Source organism: Saccopteryx leptura, chromosome X (assembly GCF_036850995.1).
Source record: "Saccopteryx leptura isolate mSacLep1 chromosome X, mSacLep1_pri_phased_curated, whole genome shotgun sequence".
In the NCBI taxonomy this organism is placed as follows: Eukaryota; Metazoa; Chordata; class Mammalia; order Chiroptera; family Emballonuridae; genus Saccopteryx; species Saccopteryx leptura.
In genome coordinates, this window is record NC_089516.1 from 136476804 (window position 1) to 136499268 (window position 22465).

The 22465-nt window shown below is 37.3% G+C and overlaps 1 protein-coding gene and 1 pseudogene across 1 annotated transcript in view; both read right to left on the bottom strand.

The window, feature by feature from the left end:
- Positions 1–22465, bottom strand: part of MCF2 (MCF.2 cell line derived transforming sequence) — a 143245-nt gene that overhangs the window by 104633 nt on the left and 16147 nt on the right. The window contains 2 exon segments of the mRNA XM_066357891.1: positions 7842–7932; positions 11023–11137. Of these exon segments, the coding sequence (XP_066213988.1) occupies positions 7842–7932; positions 11023–11137 (206 nt within the window).
- Positions 9140–9936, bottom strand: LOC136386006 (large ribosomal subunit protein uL11-like; annotated as a pseudogene).

A 22465-nucleotide genomic window follows, 5' to 3' on the forward strand; every position in this document is an offset into this window, starting at 1 on the left:
TAAATGGAAGATGACATTTGCAAACAACAGTTTCAATAAGAGGTTAATATACAAAACATATAAAGAACTCACAAAACTCAGCAACAAACAAGCAAACAATCCAATTAAAAAATGAGGAGAGGACCTAAACAGACATTTCTCTAAAGAAAAAATACAAATGGCCAACAGATATATAAAAAGATGATCATCTTCACTAGCTATTAGAGAAATGCAAATCAAAACTACAGTGAGACACCACCTCACACCTGTTAGATTGGCTATTATCAACAAGACAGGTAATAAAAAGTGTTGGAGAGGCTGTGGAGAAAAAGGAACCCTCATTCACTGCTGGTGGGAATGCAAATTAGTACAACCATTATAGAAGAAAGTATGGTGGTTCCTCAAAAAATTAAGAAAAGAACTACCATATGACCCAGCAATCCCTCTACTGGGCATATACCCCCAAAACTCAAAAACACGGGTACATAAAGACACATGCACCCCCATGTTCATTGCAGCATTGTTCACAGTGGCCAAGACATGGAAACAACCAAAAAGCCCTTCAATAGAAGATTGGATAAAGAAGATGTGGTACATATATACAATGGAATACTACTCAGTCATAAGAAATGATAACATAGTGCCACTTACAATAACATGGATAGACCTTCAGAGCATTATACTGCATGAAATAAATAAGTCAGAAAAGTTAAGAACTATATGATTTCACACATCAGTGGGATATAAAACTGAAACTCATGGACATAGATAAAAGTGAAAAGATTACCAGAGGGAGGGGGTGTGGAGGAGGTATATATGGGAGGGGATGGGGGAAAGGGTGTAAAGATGAACACAAATAAAGAGAAAATGATTTGACTTTGGGTGATGGGTACACAACATAATCAACAGTTCAAGTGTTATAGAAATGTTTATCTGAAACCTTTGTACTCTTATGAATTGATGTCACCTTGTTAAATTTAATTATCTAAATAAAATTTTAAAAAATAATCAGACAGAACCCTTGACTGAGATCCTATTACCTATGTATGAGACTTGTTACATATATTTACCCTATTTAGCCTTCATAACATTGCAGTAAAGTAGGTGTGATAGCCTTTTTACATGTGAGAATCCTGAAACAGAGTGGTGTAATAACTTGCCCAGGATTTTAGCTAAGGAGCAATGGCACCCAGATCTACCTGAATCCTATCAGCAAACTCATTCTAGGAAACATAACACTTTTTTCAGGAAACATACTTAAGGATGCATATACTGAATGCACACTCAGACTTGCTTCCTAGCACTTAGGAATGACATGACCTTGACATCTACAAAATGGGACAAATATCAATAGTCAAAAAATTTGTTAAAAACTACTTGATATCATGGAGTCCACTGAACAGAAACTATTATAATCAAATATTACAACAGAATATAATGTTGAGTTGTTGGCTTGTGATTGACCTTGGTAAGGGCCAATCTATATATTTAGAATAGGCTGGGGAAAGTCTCATGATCTCAAACTATACAGAAGTTTCCAAGGCCATGACCTACTTACTTCCACACTCTTCTCTACCCCACCCCACCCTTAAAGAGTACAGAAAAGAGCTCTGTCCGGTTAGCTCAGTCAATCAAGAGCATCATCCTGAAAAGACAAGGTAGTGGGTTCAATCCCCTATCAGGGCACTCACAGAAAGCAACCAATGAATGCCTTACTGAGTGCAACAACAAGTGAATGATTCCTTCCCCCTCCTTCGTCTGTCTGTACATAAATAAAAAAAAAGCAACAAATAAATAAGCAAGCAAGCCCTTGCCAGATGGTTTGGCTGATTGGAGCATCACCCTGGAGCACAGAAGTTGCCGGTTCGATTCCCCAATCAGGGAACATACATGAGCAGTTCGATGTTACTGGCTCTCTCTCCCTGCCTCTCTATCTCAAAAAAGAAAGAGTACAGAAAGTATTCCTTACTCTATAGATCATCAAACAACTTGCCAAGTGACCTCAGGAGCAGCACAGTCCTGAGAAATGCTCCTTCCTTGTGTGTTGCCCTTCTTGTCACATATCTGTTCTCTTCCCTCTCATTTGGCCACAGTTCTTGCAATTTCCACTAAGTAATCAGTTTAGTACTCTCTTTGGACTTTAACTCCATGGTAAAGTTAGGGACCTATCATAACCTCCAGAATCAGGCCAATTCCACAGATACTCCAAGGTTAAACCACTGTGTCACAGGCAGAGTTTCAGGTTTTTTATTCTGGCCAAGTCCTATTCATTTAAGCAGAAAAAACTTGTCTTCCACAATAGTTCTGGGTTTTGGACTTTCTAATCAATTTCACTTCAAGATATATATTCCTATGGGCCTCTTAATGTAATTCATTTAAGAGAAAAATGAAGTAAAGAAACAAAGAAAGGTAACCGAGATATATGCTTATGAGTAAGGTCCAAATAAATGTAATCTCCCTTATGAGACCTTTCCCATGAGCTAGAACTTCTTCCATATTAGTTATTTATGAACGTGTCATACCTTTTTGACTAAATTGATAACTGTTTATGTTCAGTAGCTATTCCACTTTTACCTCTGGAATCTATATTGTATGTAGACCAGTACTAACTATGTCTCTTCAATGAGTACTTGTGTGCTGTATTTGTGCATATATTAACTTATGTGTATGTGCACAACATTAAGTTTAACAGTGAGAAAACATCTATATATAAAGGAACTAGAGATTTTCTGAAAACTTAAGTCAGTTACATTTTATAACAAAAGTACTAATATCAATTGTACCCAATATTGTACAACACTCACACGGGCATTTCTTGTGCACCATAAATTGTCAATTAAAAGTCTGACGCTATTATTCCCATAATAATCATGTGTGGAGCTGAAGATTCAAGTTTGTCAAAATAAAAAAGTAATATATTAAAATTGTAATTTTAATATAGCATTGTGTAAAAAGAGTATTTTAGAACAAAATTTATTTACTCACCCATTGATGGTCACAGTCATTCCACAACAGTAAAATTCTTATTTATTTTCCTTATCTTAATTCCAAAAGACATTTTTCCTATGTCCGATTTTTACTTTCTTATATTTTGTGTGTGTTGTCTCGATATTTTTATGAGCAAGTATTATATTTTAAATCATAACATTAATAATGTCATCTTAAATTTTTTAAGAAAAAGGGTGGTACTTAAAACCCTGTTGATAATCAGTTAATTGTTAAATTAGCTATTATTATTTCACATTTCCCCAAATTATATTTAAATATATCTTTAGAAATGTGCTGGGTATTTAGTATACAAGTGAGGTGATGAAGGGAAATTTTTAGGTGGAAAAATGTTAGAAACATATCTGCAAGGAGAGATTTCTAAATTTAACCTACAATGAAAAGTGAGTCACTCTATTTATCCTTTAAAAAAGAAGCTGTCAACAGGCTAAAATTATGTATCATTGCAGTTTTGATTTGGAGAAGATTTAATATCAGAAAGTCATTAGATTTATTTTTTTTTTCATTTATACAGTAACACCCAGGACGGGCTTCCTTTTAAAATACTGATGAAGTCGTCTTCAGACCTTATCTATTATATCATACTCTACCTGACCATAGCAAAAGAAAGAATGAATTCTTTATTAGATGTTATTTTATCTAGTGATTTAAAGGTACTATTCCAAATGATTCAAAATTGTTCACAAAGTCTTAAATAACATGACAAACAGTGCTTCCTGATAAAACTTGATTATATCTACATTTCCAAATTACAGTCTACATATCCCTATGTCAACATCAAAGTAATCACATCAATGCAATCCAGGCAAATACTAGTCTCCATTCTCTCCAACTGTCCTTAAAAGCCCCATTCAGCAGTTTGTGCTATATAGCATCATGCTGTAGCCTCCCTGCACTTGAACTTGGGAACAGGCTTTCCAGAACTGCAGGCAGAGCTCTTACGGCACTCCTTCTGAACCTCATCTTGCCACTGGGGGACATTGCTTCTGCCATCTCGCCTATACACAATAACACTCTTCTTTTCCAATTGTCAATGCAACATTGATGAAATATGAGCTACTTCTTGGGTAGTATTAAAAAGCGGCAGCCAAAAATCTCTATGAAACAGAGCTATCTTAGCTGTAGCTGCTTCCATTACCACAGTGGCAGCACTGTAAGAAAACCACTATCCCTGATTAGTCAGCTGACAAATCCTTCCCTGCTGCTCTTTGTAATTCAGAATTGACACATTCCCCAATTACTTAGCTTGATTGGCTCCCCTGGATTAGTGCTAGACTGCTGAAGACCATCAGGCATGTCCTAAGAGTGGAGGAAAGAAAATAAAACAAAACGAAAAAACAAGAAAAGACTCTCTTTTTAGGGGCTTGATGGGACAGGCTTTCTCCTCAGCGCAGTTTGATTTTTAAGGTAGAATGCTAAGAATCTTTCTGAAGGTAGTATTAACTGATTCATTCATCCTTGTGCTACCCTGGTCTATAATTTAAAACTCAATTCCGTTTTATTTTTTTTAATTAAACTCTATTCTCTGTTTAAGCCTTTTGAGAGTTGTGAAATTTTGTCCTGATGATCTAGAAAGGAAATAACATGCAAATTTTCTAAAATGGATAGGATATTCTCCCAAATTAACATTTTCCCAAAATATGTAACTAAGAAAAATATTTTTTCCTATTATGAATTATGAAGCATAGCCTAACTACATAGTTAACTTTGGAAACTATAAATTAAGGTCTTCAAATTGAATTGCAAAATAATTTCATAGACACTCATTAAAATAATAAACCAAACACAGTTATACCTATCTATGCAATGGCAATTTTCATCAGAAATCCTTTCTGAATGTCAACTTTTGCTCTTGAAGTTAGCTTATATTCAAACGTTACCTTTATTGCAAATAGTGCTGAATGGTTATTAATTGTTGAGATACAATTAATAAGTTCTTGAGTATAGGTATAGAAATTACAAGTAGAAAATTTTAAATATTAAAAAAAACACTTAAAATAATCTACAATCAGTTACATGTTACCATCACCTGTACCGCCACTCACTCTCAATGCCATCAAACTGGCAGTGATGAGAATAAAGGGATCCTAAGTGCCCAGTTCTATGCTGAATATGGTTCACTCTTCCCCAGTAAAAGCATTACTAGATAAACAGAAAGGGGAGAATTACCTCCCAAAAGAAGAACAAGTCACTATTCCTCTGTTGAACCCAAATCAATAGGAATATGAGTGAATCTTAAATTTCTCTTTTAGTGAAAACAAGACCTTTATGCCAATCAACCAATTTGATTAATAAAAAGTAAAAATTTACTCAAAAAATCTGATGCCATGTGGTCACTCAATGAAATGTTTTAATCAAGCAGCTGGTGAAGGCCAAAGAAAAGAGTTAGACTGGGTGATAGAAAAAAGAAAGAATTTTATTGAAACAAGTGCTATATATAGTATAAAAGAATTGATTATTGCCATTAACTGAAGTCTACTCAACAAGCCTAAGGACTGATCCTAAAAAGCCAGGGAAAGGTAAATAATTTCTACTTCTTTTAGCCCCACTGAAAGGACTCAACAGTATATAGAAGAAAGATTTACTCTCTCCAAAGGAATTTTCTCTCTTTCAAAAAAATAAAATAAAAACAAAAATCACTGAACTCATTTGTCTATCCACAATTCATTTGGAAAATGATAGAAAGCAGCAGCTAGAGAGGGCATCAATTGAAATTCATGACAATTCAATTCTTGTGCTGGCTTTTTTTATTACTTAGCTATTTGACCTCACAAAACCTTTACAAAGTGTGTATCTCAATGTAATTCCCTTGTCTATAAGACAATTATAATGACACCTGTCTGGAGTACTTAATCAGGAGATAAAGAGAAACAGCATTACGTAATAAATGTGACTGCTTTTGAAAAAGCAAAAAAATATTACACAAATCAAAATCTTGTTATTTTATTTTAGTAACTTGCATGAATCTGATATTAATTCTTCTCTCCATTGTTTATGATTAAACACCTCTGTTAAAGAAAGAAACTAAAAAATAATTTGCTGACTTGCTTAAGATAAGGAGTAATTCATATTGGGTACAAAAAGAATAATGACCTCATTCATTTCACCATCTGAGTGACAGTCTACAATTGACCTTTAAACAATGCAAGAGTAGGGTCTCAACCACCCACATAGAAAAAAAATCTAAATATAACTTTTGACTCCCCAAAATGTAACTACTAATAGCTTAATATTAACCAGAAGTCTTACTGATAATATAACAAATTAACATATATTTTGCATATTCTATACTATATTCTTACAATACAGTAAGCTAGAGAAAACAAAATGTTATTAAGAAAGAGAAGATGCATTTAGAGCATTTATTGAAAACATCCATGTATAAGTGGACCCACATAGTTTAAAACTGGTTGTTAAGTGCCAATTGTATTTTTCACACTTGTTAGCAACTTAGTATAGTACAAAGAACCCAGGCTTGGAAGTCCAGCAACCTAGATTTTTGTCCTGCTTTCACAAATAAATCAATGTTCTCTGCTGGCTGTGGCCTCCTGTGTCAATCGGGAAGCAAAGTAAGGATTTCAGATGGTTGGTGATTTTGGACTTTCAAAGGAAAAATATATTGATTCCTAGCTACTATGGTCTGATAGAGGAATTTGATAACAGGGTATTTCCAAACAATGCCACTATCTCCAGGTGAGCCTAATAATGTATAAGATCGTCTTCCCTATGGGCATGATTGCATCTCTGATACTGTTTCTTTTAGGGAACTGTTTTATTCTCTCTGGATCTTGGGAAGCTAGGGACTAGATTCCAATAGGGGAGATAAGTCATTCAGAAGGTGACACACTTCCCTTCTCTAATCAAGGGTGTGGGTGGCAGGAGTCTGGAAAGATATACTTGTTAAAAAGTGCTTAGTTCTGGATGGTTGGATTATTGATTACTGTTTTAATCTTTATACTTTTCTACAGTTTAATGATTGTACAACAAAGCTATTTCTTTTTTTTCTTTTTTATCTTTTTAATTTTAATAATTTTATTTTTTTAATAGGGTGACATCAATAAATCAGGATATATATATTCAAAGTTAAGATGTCCAGGTTATCTTGTAGTTCAATTATGCTGCATACCCATCACCCAAAGTCAGATTGTCCTCTCTCACCTTCTATCTAGTTTTCTTTGTGCCCCTCCCACTCCCCTTTTCCCTCTCCCTCTCCCCCTCCCCCCATAACCACCACACTCTTATCAATGTCTCTTACCCCAAAAACTCAGAAACATTGATACGTAAAGACACATGTAGCCCCATGTTCATTGCAGCATTGTTCACAGTGTCCAGGACATGGAAACAACCAAAAAGCCCATCAATAGATGACTGGATAAAGAAGATGTGGCACATATACACTATGGAATACTACTCAGCCATAAGAAATGATGACATCAGATCATTTACAGCAAAATGGTGGGATGTTGATAACATTATACGAAGTGAAATAAGTAAATCAGAAAAAAACAGGAACTGCATTATTCCATACGTAGGTGGGACATAAAAGTGAGACAAAGCTATTTCTATGTTTAAAAAGTTACCATAAAAACTTGCCTTGCTCTGAAACAAAAAGGGAACCACGAATCCCTCCTCACTCAAAACTTGAACCATTAACTAGTGATTCTTTCCTATTAGGTTTTACTTTGGGGGAAGTTGTTCACCTCAATCTCCTTTACCAACTCTTCTTCCTACTTTTCACCTCACCATCCCATGTATTATATTGTCTTTACTGGTATCAAAATAATCTATCACTCCACAAACAGAAAATATAATGTAAACCAAAATAAAAAGTTACTAAAAAATACATTGGTACTTACTGAGATTTTCCGAAGAGAGATTTTGAGAGAAGACCATGTATCCAATCTTCGATCAAGGATAATGGTAAACTGGGCATCAGATCCATTGAGTCTCCAAGATAAGAGAAAATATGTATTTCTTAATAATATTTCAATTTTGCTAGATACATCCTTATTTCTTATTATTTCATTTATATTTGATGTCTTGACTGAAGACAAATTTGGATTTGTTGATTTTTAAAGAAAGAAAGAATTTCAGAAGAAGAGAGAGGAAGAGAGAGAAACATTGATTTGTTTTTCCACTTATTTATGAATTCATAAGTTGATATATTTTTTTAGAAAGCGAGACAGATAGAGAGAGGGACAGATAGGGACAGGCAGACAGAAAGAGAGAGAGATGAGAAGCATCAATTCTTCATTGCAGCACCTTAGTTGTTCATTGATTGCTTTCTCATATGTGCCTTGACAGGGGGCTCCAGCCAAGACAGTGACCCCTTGCTAAAGTCAGTAACCTTGTGCTTCAAGCCAGCGATCCCGTACTCAAGCTGGTGAACCCATGCTCTAGCCAGATAAGCCAGTGCTCAAGCTGGTGACATTGGGGTATCAAACCTTGGTCCTCTGCATCCCAGGCCTATGCTCTATCCACTGTACTATGGCTTGGTCAGGCAAGTTGATTCTTGAATGTACCCTGATTGGGGATCAAACCCACAACTTTGGCATTATTGGGAAGATTATCTAACCAAATAAGCTACCCAGCCAGGGCAAGATAGATTTGGATTTGAAAACTATCATAAAGTGTTACCTCAGAAAACCAAAATTTATTCCATTTTCCATTATCACTATTTAAAATTTCTTTTTGAGCATGAATGCCAAACTTTTAAATAGACAAGTGATAATATAATGCAGATAGGTCACTAAAATGGATTTGGAAAGCTGCAATCTCAGATGTGGTTAAACCTTATAGATAGCCGTCTTTCATGACATCATATTTAATTTTTCACAGCAATCTATCATAAGTCAATGATCATTCATTAATTCATTCATTCAGAAAAATATACTATTAAGTATATTTTTATCTATTGTCTACCCTTTTAGGGAATGAAGTTTTGCACTTTAGTGGATAACAGAACATTTTTTGGAGGATTTGTCAAATGATCTTTTTTTAGGGGGAGGAACCATTTATTGAGGGCCTTCAGGGGAGGATGGAAGGGCTGGGAAGACAATGAAATCCTATGTTCTCAACCCAGCTGTGATCTCCTCATCTTCCCAGCAGACAAAAGTCAAATGATGTTTAATTGAAATATTTTCCATTGTAGTTCTTAACTACCTGGGCATCCCACTGCACCACTGCTGATGTCATCTCTGATGTCATGAAGGTGGCAGCCCTCAACACTGCAACCCACACACTGGGCAGTCATCAGGATCTCTTTAATGGTTCCAGAGTTTTCTCTAGCTAAAGATTGGAGCTGTATCCATTGGGCAATGTTGATAATCTTAGCAAAAGTGATATTTCCACTCTGCTTATTACTATTATTTTTTTTTGGTTCTGTCTCTTGGTGGTTCTTTGATGACTTTAATGATTAGAGCAGAGGCAGAAGACACTACCTCAATCTAGGCCTGTCTGTTCTAAATGTACAGTTTCACTGTGATCCTTAGACCCTTCCAATCACTATTTGCTTTGGCACTCTCACCACCAACCTTTTATGGAGACAGACCCAGGGGCCTTATCTCAGGGGCCAGGGAAGGCATGGTTAAAACTTCCCCAATGGTATACCTCAGGTATATGACTGTTATCATTGGGGTCAAATTTGGTATCATGTTTGAGGCGGCAGATGTTGAAAGAACTCAGATACTGGATGACCAAAGAAAGATGCACCTAGGCCTCCTCCAAACCAAAAGATATAAATGTTATTTGCTCTAAAAAGACCATTTTCAAGCTTCAAGGATTGCTGTGTAAATTTAGTTTTCTAGGATTCATTTTTGTTCATAAGATTCTTCACAATTTTAACATTCTAGATTTGTGCCCCTTAGTCTTTAGGGTCACTAACCGGAAGAAGTTTCTTTAAAATTTTTTTCTTCATATCCAGCCCCATGCTCATCACAGTCTTATATTCATAGTGGCCAAAACATAGAGACAACCAAAGTATCCTTTGATAAAGGATTGGATAATAAAGTTTTAGTATATATATATATATATATATATATATATATATATATATATATATATATACTAAATACATTATATATATATATATATATATACTAAATACATTATATATATATATATATATATATATATATATATATATATATATATATATATAGTGAAATACTACTCAGCTATGAGAAATGATGACAATTGCCATCAACATGGATGGACCTTAAGAACATTATAATGAGTGAAATAAGTAAACGAGAAAAGTTAAGAACTGTATGATTTCACACATAGCTGGGATATAAAACTGAGACTCGTGGACATAGATAAAGGTGAAGTCATTATGAGATAGAGGGAGTAGGAGGGAGGTGTGTAAAGAGGGACAAATACACAGTGACAGAAGATGGTTTGACTTTGGGTGATTGGCACACAAAGCAATATACAAATCATATGCCATAAAGATGTACACCTCAAACCTGTATGATCTTATTAACCAATGTCACCTCATTAAATTTAATAAAAATAAATAAATCTTTAAAAAGTTATCTTTGACATAAATAAAATTTTAGGAAACTTCTGAAGCATTCCCTCTTACACTGTTCAAATCTCAAATATTCTCCTCCATTACCAAGAAGTTCCTCCTAATATAATCCAATATCACTTTTGAATCTATGTAACATCCATTCTTCTTATTTTATCATTGGAAGAAATGAGGAATATTTGCCTTCTCTCTTAGCTGATAAGATTTCCTTTCCCAGAAATTAAAGGCTTCGTGTATGATCAACATTTCCAACTTATGTTCTTCATGGGGGAAAATACTTCTAGACCCCCAATTTTGTAATCATAGACACTCAGTATAATTTTATACTATAATATAGGTAGCTGACAGCTTCCCCTTCACTTTCTCATCTACTCTGAAGGTAAATCTTATGATCATTTACAATAATAATAACCGTCACACTAAAAAGCCATTTTCCTGTTATTACCTTCATATTGGTATCCAATATAAAACAAATAGAAAAAAAAAACTGTTAGCAAATTCTATACCTTGCAATTGATGTCAAATAAATCAGTACTTTATTTATCACTTCTTCTGGTATACATCTGAAATTGCAATTTTCTGGAAATGTAATAATCCAAGCATTGTCTTTTCCCCGGCCACCTAAAATAGTATTTAAAAATCAAGCAAGTTAATAAATTGTGTGACAACAATGCAAGAAAAGTCATTTTTAAACTTTAGTGGAACAGTTAGGAATTTTTGGCCAGTGTAACTTTTATAAGGATGATATCTCCACATAAACCAAAAACAACACTATGTTTCTAAGTTTAAAAAGTGACAGTATGGAAAAGTTGAGGATGATGGCAGAATAACAGCAGTGTGACATATACTCCTGACCTCTCCCTTTGAAATTTCAACAAATTGAACAACTATAATGCAATGAAGGAATCCCAGCTGGGCTCATAGGTGCACCTGAAAGATCTATGCACTGGATGGACTGAAGGTGGGATGTGGTGAAAAGGGGGAGGAAGGTAAAACACATTTGCAGTCAACCTTGGAGAGGAGAAGACTCAAACCTGGAGTGACTGGGGCTTATTTCTCTGCCAGACTATTGAGAGGAGGGAAGTTCAGGCTCTCTGGATTTTGTCCGAAGAGTAGAGAGAGGAATTTGGAGTGGCTGGGTCTCCTTCTGCCCAGAAGAGCAGTGAAATAGAGGGACAGTGGGGAAGATAAAACAAAGTGGCCAGAGCTTGGAGTCACAGCCAGTGTTCCTATGGTCCGACTACAGCCTATGTATACATGGCAGAGACAGAGAAAGCATAAAGTTAAAATGCTGTCCCTACACTCCCAGATCGCACCTCCTTCACCTTGCGGTACAGAGAGTGGCAGAGACAAAACCCACAGCTAGCTCTCCAGAGCTACTCTCTTCCCTGAAGAACAGAGGTGCTCCACATCCAGTCCATAGGTCTGCTGAGACATGAGAAGGAGCAACCAGAAGCCTCAGATCGTCATTTTTGAGCTGGAAAGCAAGAAGGCTAAAGCAGTAAAGCAGAAGCCAGAAGGCCCTCAGAACACAATCCACATACCAATGTGACTGTGGCCCTGCCTACACCATTGCAACAGCAACATTTCAGTGGACAGCCCAGGAACTTCACAAAGCTAAAAGTTGCAATACACCAGAACTTATTTTTCTTTTTTCCGCCATGTTTTTAAATTTTTTTCTTATTCTTTTTTGTCTTTTGATTTTTATTTTCTTTAATTTTTATATTTTTCTTCTATTTTTCTGTGGGTGTTTCTTTTTAAGGCATTTCAATTTTTTTTTTACAAAGATAGAGTCAGAGAAAGGGACAGATAGGGACAGACAGACAGGAAGGGAGAGAGATAGAAGCATCAATTCTTTGTTGCGGTTCCTTAGTTGTTCATTGATTGCTTTCTCATATGGGCACTGACCAGGGGGCTAGAGGAGAGCGAGTGACCCCTTGTTCAAGGCAGCAACCTTGGGCTCAAGCCAGCAGCCTTGGGCTTCAACCCAGTGACCTTTGGGCTCAAGCCAGCAACCATGGGTTCATGTCCTTGATTCCAAAGTCAAGCCAGCGACCCTGCACTCTAGCTGTTCAGCCTGTGCTCAAGTCAGATGAGCCCGCACTCAAGCTGGTGATCTTGGGGTTTTGAATCTGGGTCCTCTGCATTATATCAATAGTTCGATGCTCTATCCACTGTGCCAATGCTTGGTCAGGTTGTGGGTGTTTTGTTTTTGATTTTATAATTTGCTTTCAATCTTTTTTCCTTTGGTTTTATATCATTAAATGTCATAATTTTAATTTTTTATATTTTTATTGTATTTTTTTTTAATTTTTCAGTTTTTCAGTTATTTTTTTTGTTAAAGATCTTAACAATACCACTCTCAAATGCTATTAAGGAGGAAGAAATTGAACACCATAATGACAAAAGACAGAGATATATTTCAAACAGAAAATGAAAAATCTCTATAAAAAATTTTTAGTCACATGAAAGCCTTAGAATTAAATGATGGAGAATTCAAAATTGAAATTCTGAAAATACTCTACAAGATGCGAGAAGACAACAATAATCAACTTTATGAGCTTAGAAAACAAATTAATGAACAAAACCACACCTCACCAAGGAGACTGAAACTTTAAAAACAGAGATGAAGAACTCAATATGTGAATTGAACGCTGAGATAGCAAGTTTAGCTAATAGAAAAAGCCAGATAAAGGGAATAATCAGTGACAGCTAAAAAAGGCAACTAGAGATGACGAAGACAGAGACTCAGGAATTAAAAAAACCTGAGAGATCTACAAGAATTGACTGACTCTATCAGAAAAAGCAATATACAAATAATGGGGATATCTGAAAAAGAAGAGAGGGAGAAAGAAATGGAGAGCCTATTCAATAAATAATGGATGAGAATTTCCCAAACCTACAGAAAGAGTCAGAGCCTCGAATTTAAGAAGCAAACAGAACAGCAAGTTACCAAAATCCAAGCAAATTTACTCCAAGGCACACCATAATTAAACTGTCAAAAATAAATGACAGTGAAAAAATCCTCAAGGCAGCTAGGGAAAAGAAGGCCATAATATATAGAGGAAATCCCATTAGATTATCACCAAACTTCTTAGAAGAAACTCTAAAAGCCAGAATAGGGTGGACCCAAACATTCAAAGTACTGAATGAGAGGGAATTACCAGACAAAAATACTATATTCATTAAAGTTTTCCTTCATTTGTGAAGGGTAAATAAAAACTTCTAAAGACATACAGAAGCTGAGGAAATTTATCACCAGAAAATCCCCACTGCAAGTAATACTCAAGAAGGTTATTCCACCAGACAGAAAGAACAAAAGAGATCAAAATGATAAGTAAAAGCTCCAACAAGGTCACATTAAAAATAAGGATAATCTAGCCTGACCGGATGGTGAAGCAGTGGATAGAGCATCAGACTGGGATGCGGAAGACCCAGGTTAGAGACCCGAAGGTAGCCAGCTTGAGCAAGGGCTCATCTGGTTTGAGCAAAGCTCACCAGCTTGGACCCAAGGTTGCTGGCTCGAGCAAGGGGTTACTCGGTCTGCTGAAGGCCCGTGGTTAAGGCACGTATGAGAAGGCAATCAATGAACAATTAAGATGTTGCAATGCGCAACGAAAAACTGATTATTGATGCTTCTCATCTCTCCATTCCTGTCTGTCTGTCCCTGGCTATCCCTCTCTCTGACTCTCTCTCTGTCTCTGTAAAAAAAGATAAAGAAAGAAAAAAAGGATAATCTGACAATAACATAAAAGGGGAGAGGATAAACATCTCTGTAGCAAAGGAGGATCAAGTGTAGAAGTATTCATATGACAAAGGACTCTTGTACATATAAACTTTTTTTCTTAACCTAATGGTAACTGCCCACAAGAAAACTAATAGTGAAACACACAGCTTAAAAAGGAAGAAACCTGGGGCCTGACCAGGTGGTGGCACAGTGGAGAGAGCAGTGAACTGTGATGCAGAGGATCCAGGTTCGAAACCACAAGGTCACCAGCTTAAGCATGGGCTCATCCGGATTGAATCCAAGCTCACCAGCATGAGTGCAGGGACACTGTCTTGAGTTTGGGATCATAGACATGACCAATGGTCGCTTCTTTGAGCCCAAAGGTAACTGTCTTGAAGCCCGAGGTCACTGGCTTGAGCCCAAGGTTGTTGGCTTGAGCAAGGGGTCAATTGCTCTGCTACAGCCCCCAGGTCAATGCATATATGAGAAAAGAATGAATGAACAACTAAGGTGTTGCAACAAAGAATTGATTCTTCTCATCTCTCTCCCTTTCTGTCTTTGCATATCTGTCCCTCTCTCTGTCTCTCTCTCTCTATGTCTTTGTCACACACACACCTCTGGGATGAGTCACTCCCCAAATCTGAAATGAATATTCCCCTGGAAACAGCAATACCAGCAAAGGGAAGCAGAACACCAGCCAAACAAGCTCTCCCGTGGCAATCACAGCAGAGTTGCTTAGAAGGAGGGAGCTTTCGGGACTACAGTATGGAGTGTTAGAATCTGAGCTGCAGTGCCCCCCCAACACACACACATGGCTCACGGCTCCCTGAACGGCGGGCAGTGGTGGGTCATGGAAGCGCGGTCCCATCAGCAAGAGCAGAAGCTGGCCAGCCACGACTGAGGCCCGTGGGTGAGCTCAGTCTTGCCCTGTGGGGGTGGAGAGGACATGCAAAAGTGGTCAGGCCCATCTGCCAGCCACCTGCAGGGGAAGGGTGTAGACACCCCACTGAGCAAGGAAACAGCAGGTGCACAGCTTCACCCAACCTGATGCACGAGTCAGCTCCTCCCATGGGGGTGGGGAGAAAGCCCAGAACAGGCGGAGTCCCGCAACAGAGTGTGGATGCGCAGCCCTGCCTGGCCCACTGAGTCGAGGCTTGCAGTCAACCTGTGAGTGGGCTCCTACCATGGGGGCCGGACAAAAGGCCAGAAACAAATAGATCCACAGCTGAGCAAAGGTGCTCAAGCTTGCCTGCAGAGCTGAGGCTTGCAGCCAGGATGCGGACATAACCCCACCCCTACAGGCAAGATGAAGGCTGAGGCCACAGAGGCTTTTACACCCGAGCATATGATCACAGCCACTCCCATGAAGGAGAGGCAGAAACCACAGTAACAGCCCCAGTGGGCATGAACCGGCAACACTCATACCCAAACGCCCTAGGCAACAACAGCAGAGGGGGTGGTGGGCCTGCAGACAGACCACACCTCAGAAACACAGAGGCCACACCCATTGGATGCCAGTGGCCACACCCTTCTTATACACAGACAAAATGGGAAGGAAGAAAAATGCAACACATATGAATCAAGAGAAATCCCCAGGAAAGGACCTGAATGAGTCAGATATAACCAAATTACCAGATGCAGAGTTTAAAATAACAATTGTTAAGATGAACAAAGATCTTAGAACAAGAATAGATGGTCATTATGAATACCTAAATAAAGACAGAGCAAATATAAAAAAGGACATTGAAATAATAAAAAAGAATCAGAAATGACAAATATAATATCCAAAATGAAGACCACAATGGAAAGAATTAAAAGTAGAATGGATGAAGCTGAGGATCGAATCAGCGAGTTAGAGGACAAGATAAATGAAGGCATGGAAGCAGAGCAGAAAAAAGAAAAGAGACTCAAAAAGTCTGAGGAAACTCTAAGAGAGCTCTGTGACAACATGAAGAGAAATAACATCCACATCAGAGGGGTTCCTGAAGAAGAAGAGAAAGAACAAGGAATAGAGACTTTGCTCAGTCATATCATAGCTGAAAACTTTCCTACATTGATGCAGGAAAACGTCTCACAAGTTCAAGAAGTACAGAGAACTCCATTAAAGAGAAACCCAAAGAAATCTACACCAAGACACATCATAATTAAAATACCAAAGCTAAGTGATAAAGAAAAAATATTAAAAGCTGCTAGAGAAAAAAAGGTTATCACCTACAAAGGAGCCCTCATAAGGATAACATCTGACTTCTCAACAGAAACACTTGAGGACAGAAGGGAATGGCAAGAAATATCCAAGGTAATGCAGAACAAGAATCTACAACCAAGACTACTTTATCCAGCAAGGCTATCGTTTAAAATTGAAAGAGAAATAAAAAGCTTCCTAAACAACAACAAAAAAAAAAAAAACAAGGAATTCACTACAACCAAACCAAGGCTGCAAGAAATTCTAAGGGGCCTGTTGTAAAAAGATCAAAGGGGAAAAAGAATATAGCAAAAAAGGAATACAGCTTTAAAGAAAAAAATGGCAATAAACTACTACATATCAATAATAACCTTAAATGTAAATTGATAAAATGATCCAAATAAAAGACATAGGGTAGTGGCATGAAAAAGAAAACAGGACCCGTACATATGCTGTCTGCAAGAGACATATCTCAAAACAAAAGATAAACATAGACTAAAAGTAAAGGGTTGGAAAAAAATGTTTCATGGACATGTAAAAAAAGCTGAGGTAGCAATACTTATATCTGAAAAAATGGACTTTAAAACAAAGACTATAGTAAGAGATAAAGATGGTCACAACATAATCATAAAGGGAGCAATCCAACAGGAAGATATAACAATTAGAAATATCTACACATCTAATATAGGAGCACCGAAATATATAAAGCAGACTTTGAAGGCTATAAAGGGCAAGATCAACATCAATACTATAATAGTAGGGGATTTCAATATACCACTAACATCACTAGATAAATTCTGAAGAAGGAAAATTAACAAATAAACAGCAGACTTAGAGGACACACTAGATCAAGTGGATTTAATAGATATCTTCAGAACCTTTCACCCTAAAGCAGCAGAAAATATATTCTTTTCAAGTGCTCATGGTACATTCTCTAGGATAGACCACATGTTAGGGAACAAAAGTGGTCTCAAAAATTTAAGAAGATTGAAATCATATCGGCCTGACCAGGTAGTGGCGCAGTGGATAGAGTGTTGGACTGGAATGTGGACGACTCAAGTTTGAGACCCCGAGGTTGCCAGATTGAGCACAGGCTCATCTGGTTTGAGCAAAGCTCACCAGCTTGGACCCAAAGTTGCTGGCTCGAGCAAGGGGTTACTCGGTCTGCTGAAGGCCCGTGGTTTAGGCACATATGAGAAAACAATCAATGAACAACTAAGGTGTCGCAATGTGCAACAAAAACTAATGATTGATGCTTCTCATCTCTCTGTTTCTGTGTGTATGTCCCTGTCTATCCCTCTCTCTGACTCCTTCTCTGTCTGTTAATTATATATATATATATAACATTTTCTCTGATCACAACAGCATGAAAGTAGAAATCAACCACAACAGAAAAACTGAAAAATACTCAAAGACTTGGAAACTAAAGAGCATGTTATTAAATGATGAACGGATTAACAATGAGATCACAGAAGAAATTTTAAAATTCCTAGAAATGAACAATAGTGAGCATACATCAACTCAAAATTTATGCAACATAGCAAAAGCAGTCTTGAGAGAGAAGTTTATAGCATTACAGGCATATCTGAAGAAGCTAGGAAAAGCTCGACTAATAAACTTGACCCTGCATCTTAAAGAACTAGAAAAAGAACAGCAACTAAAGCCCAGAGATAGTAGAAGGAAGAAAATAATAAAGATCAGAGCAGACATAAATGACATAGAGACTAAAGAAACAATACAGAGGATCAATGAAACAAGGAGCTGGTTCTTTGAAAAGGAAAATGAGATCAATGAACTTTTAACCAGACTCACCAAGAAAAAAAGAGAGAGGACTCAAATAAATAAAATTAGAAAAGAGAATGGAGAAATAACAACTGACACAACAGAAATACAAAAAACTGAAAGAAAATACTATGAAGAATTGTATGCCAAAACATTAGACAACCTAGATGAAATGGACAAATTCCTTGAAACATATACTCTTCCAAAAATTAATCTGGAAGAATCAGAAAACCTAAAGAGACCGATTACAACAAATGAGATCAAAACAGTTATCACAAAACTCCCAACAAAGAAAAGTCCTGAGCCTGATGGCTTCACAAGTGAATTCTTACCAAATATTCAAAGAAGGACTAACTCCTATCCTTCTCAAGCTATTTCAAAAAATTCAAGAGGAAGGAAGACTTCCAAGCTCCTTTTACGAGGCGAGCATAATTCTGATTCAAAACCAGGCAAAGACCACACAAAGAAAGAAAATTTTAAGCCAATAACCTTGATGAATATAGATGCTAATATCCTCAACAAAATATTAGCAAACCAAATTCAAAAATATATGAAAAAAGATCATACATCATGATCAAGTGGGATTTATTCTGGGGAGGCAAGGCTGGTACAATATTTGCAAATCAATCAATGTGATTCATCACATAAACAAAAAGAAGGAGAAAAATCACATGATAATTTCAATAGATGCAAAAAAAGCATTTGATAAAATCCAGCACCCATTCATGATCAAAACTCTCAGCAAAGTGGGAATACAGGGAACATATCTCAACATGATAAAGGCCATCTATGACAAACCCACAGCCAACATCATACTCAATGGGCAAAAATTAAAAGCAATCCCCTAAAGATAAGGAAAAAGGCAGGGGTGCCCCTTTTCACCACTCTTATTCAACATAGTCCTGGAAGTCCTAGCCACAGCAATCAGACAAGAAAAAGAAATAAAAGACATTCAAGTTGGAAAAGAAGAAGTAAAACTATCATTATTTGCAGATGATATGATATTATATATAGAAAACCCTAAAGTTTCAGTCAAAAAACTATTGGACCTGATAAATGAATTCAGCAAGGTGGCAGGATATAAAATTATAACTCAGAAATTGGAGGCATTTTTATACACCAACAATGAACCGTCAGAAAGAGAAATTAAAGAAACAATCCCTTTCACTATTGCAACAAAAAAAATAAAGTACCTAGGAGTAAATTTATCCAAGGAGATTAAAGATTTGTACTCAGAAAATTATAAAACATTGATAAAAGAAATCAAGGAAGATACAAACAACTGGAAGAATATACTGTGCTCATAGTTAGGAAGAATAAACATCAGTAAAATGTCCATATTACCCAAAGCAATTTATAAATTCAATGCAATCCCAATTAAAATACCAATGACAGACTTCACAGAAATAGAAAAAATACTTCAAAAATTTATATGGAAACAAAAAAGCCCACAAATAGCCACAGCAATCTTGAAAACGAAGAATAAAGCGGGAGGTATCACACTTCCTGATATCAAGTTATACTACAAGGCCACTGTACTCAAAACAGCCTGGTACTGGCATAAGAACAGGCATATAGATCAATGGAACAGAACAGAGAACAAAGAAATAAACCCACAGCTCTATGGACAACTGATATTTGACAAAGGAGGTAAGAGCAAACATGGAGTAAAGATAGCCTCTTGAAGATGAATAGACACTTCTCCAAAGAGGACATACAGATGGCCAATAGGCATATGAAAAAATGCTTAACATCACTAATCATTAGAGAAATGCAAATTAAAACCACAATGAGATATCACCTCACACCAGCCAGAATGGCGCTCATCAACAAAACAACACAGAATAAGTGCTGGTGAGGATGTGGAGAAAAGGGAACCCTCCTGCACTGTTGGTGGGAATGCAGACTGGTGCAGCCACTGTGGAAAACAGTATGGAGATTCCTCAAAAACTGAAAATCGAACTGCCTTTTGAGCCAGCTACCCCCTTTTAGGAATATACCCCAAGGACACCATAGAACGGCTCCAAAAGGAGAAATGCACCCCCATGTTTGTGGCAGCATTGTTCACAATAAGGAAGATCTGGAAACAGCCCAAGTGTCCGTCAGAGGAAGAGTGGATTAAAAAGCTTTGGTACATATATACTATGGAATACTACTCAGCCATAAGAAATGATGACATCGGATCATTTACAATAACATGGATGGACCTTGATAACATTATACGGAGTGAAATAAGTAAATCAGAAAAAAAACTAAGAACTATATGAAACCATACATAGAAGGGACATAAAAATGAGACTCAGAGACATGAACAAGAATGTGATGGCAACAGGGGTGGAGGCTGGGGGAGGGGGGAGGGGGCGAAGAAGGAGAGAGGGGTTGGGGGAGGGGAGGGGCACAAAGAAAATCAGATAGAAGGTGACAGAAGACAATTTAACTTTGGGGGAGGGGTATACAGCACAATCAAATGTCAAAATAATCTAGAGATGTTTTCTGTCAACATATGTACCCTGATTTATCAATGTCACTGCATTAAATTTAATAAATAAAAAAAGAATTAAATGCATGAAAAAAAAAAGATAGCCTCTTGAATAAATGGTGTTGGGAAAATTAGACATCTACCTGCAAAAAAAGTGTAGCTAGACCACCAACTTACACCATTCACAAAAATAAACTCAAAATGGATAAAAGACTTAAATATAAGCCATGAAACCATAAGCATGTTAGAAGAAAACATAGGTGCCCTGGCTGGTTGGCTCAGTGGTAGAGCATCGGCCTGGCGTGCAGGAGTCCCGGGTTCGATTCCCGGCCAGGGCACACAGGAGAAGCACCCATCTGCTTCTCCACCCCTCCCCCTCTCCTTCCTCTCTGTCTTTCTCTTCCCCCCCTCCCCCAGCAGCCAAGGCTCCACTTGAGGAAAGTTGGCCCAGGTGCTGAGGATGGCTCCATGGCCCCTGGTGGGCATGCCGGGTGGATTCTGGCCGCGCAATGCGGGAGTCTGTCTGATGGCCTCCCCATTTCCAACTTCGATAAAATACCAAAAAAAAAAAAAAAAATGGGCCAAAGAAATGAATAAATACTTCTCCAAAGAGGACATATAGATGGCCAATAGGCAGATGAAAAAATGCTCAACATCATTAATCATTAGAGAAATGCAGATTAAAACCACAATGAGATATCACCTCACACCAGTCAGAATGGCGATCATTACCAAAACAACACAGAGTAAGTGCTGGTTAGGATGTGTAGAAAAGGAACCTTCCTGCACTGCTGGTGGGAATGCAAACTGATGCAGACACTGTGGAAAATAGTATGGGGAGTCCTCAAAAAATTAAAAATGGAACTGCCTCTTGACCCAGCTACCCACTTTTAGGAATATGCCCTAAGAACACCATAGCACTGTTTGAAAAGAAGAAATGTACCCCCATGTTTATGGCAGCATTGTTCACAATAGTGAAGATCTGGAAACAGCCCAAGTGTCCATCAGTGGACGAGTGGATTAAAAAGCCTTGGTACATATATATGATACTATGGAATACTACTCAGACATAAGAAATGATGACATCGGATCATTTACAATAACATGGATGGACCTTGATAACATTGTACTGAGTGAAATTAGTAAATAAGAAAAAGCTAAGAACTATATGATTCCATATAGGTGGGACACAAAATTGAGACTCATGGACATAGATAAGAGTTAATTGGTTACCAGGAGGAGGGGAAGGGAGGAGAGGGAGGGAGTTGGTGGAGGGTGTTGGTGGGAGGGGCATGGGTATATAAAGAAATAAATTAGGGTGACAGAGGATGATTTGACTTTGGGTGATGGAAATACAGCATAATCAACTGTCCAAATGATGAGGAGATGTTTTTTCTAAATCTATGTACTGTGGTTGACCAATGTTACCTGATTAAATTTAATTGCCTAAATAAATAAATAAATACATACATACATAAAAGAAGCATAAACTTCCTTTATTATGTGTAAATGAAGTCCTAAGAGAACAACTTAGCATGTACTGCTTGATTAGGTGAATGACTTGACAAAATATGTAATAAACATTGAAGTAATCAGAATATGGAGAAGGAGAAAGTCTCAAGTTTGCCACTACAGTTGCTACCCTTTCATCCAGGCAGCACCACCTATATCAGTGATGGGCAATCTTTTGAGCTTGGTGTGTCAAAATTTGCCAAAAAAACAGGTATAACTCGGGTGGTGTGTCACTTCGAGAAAAAAAAATAAAACATCATTTCACGC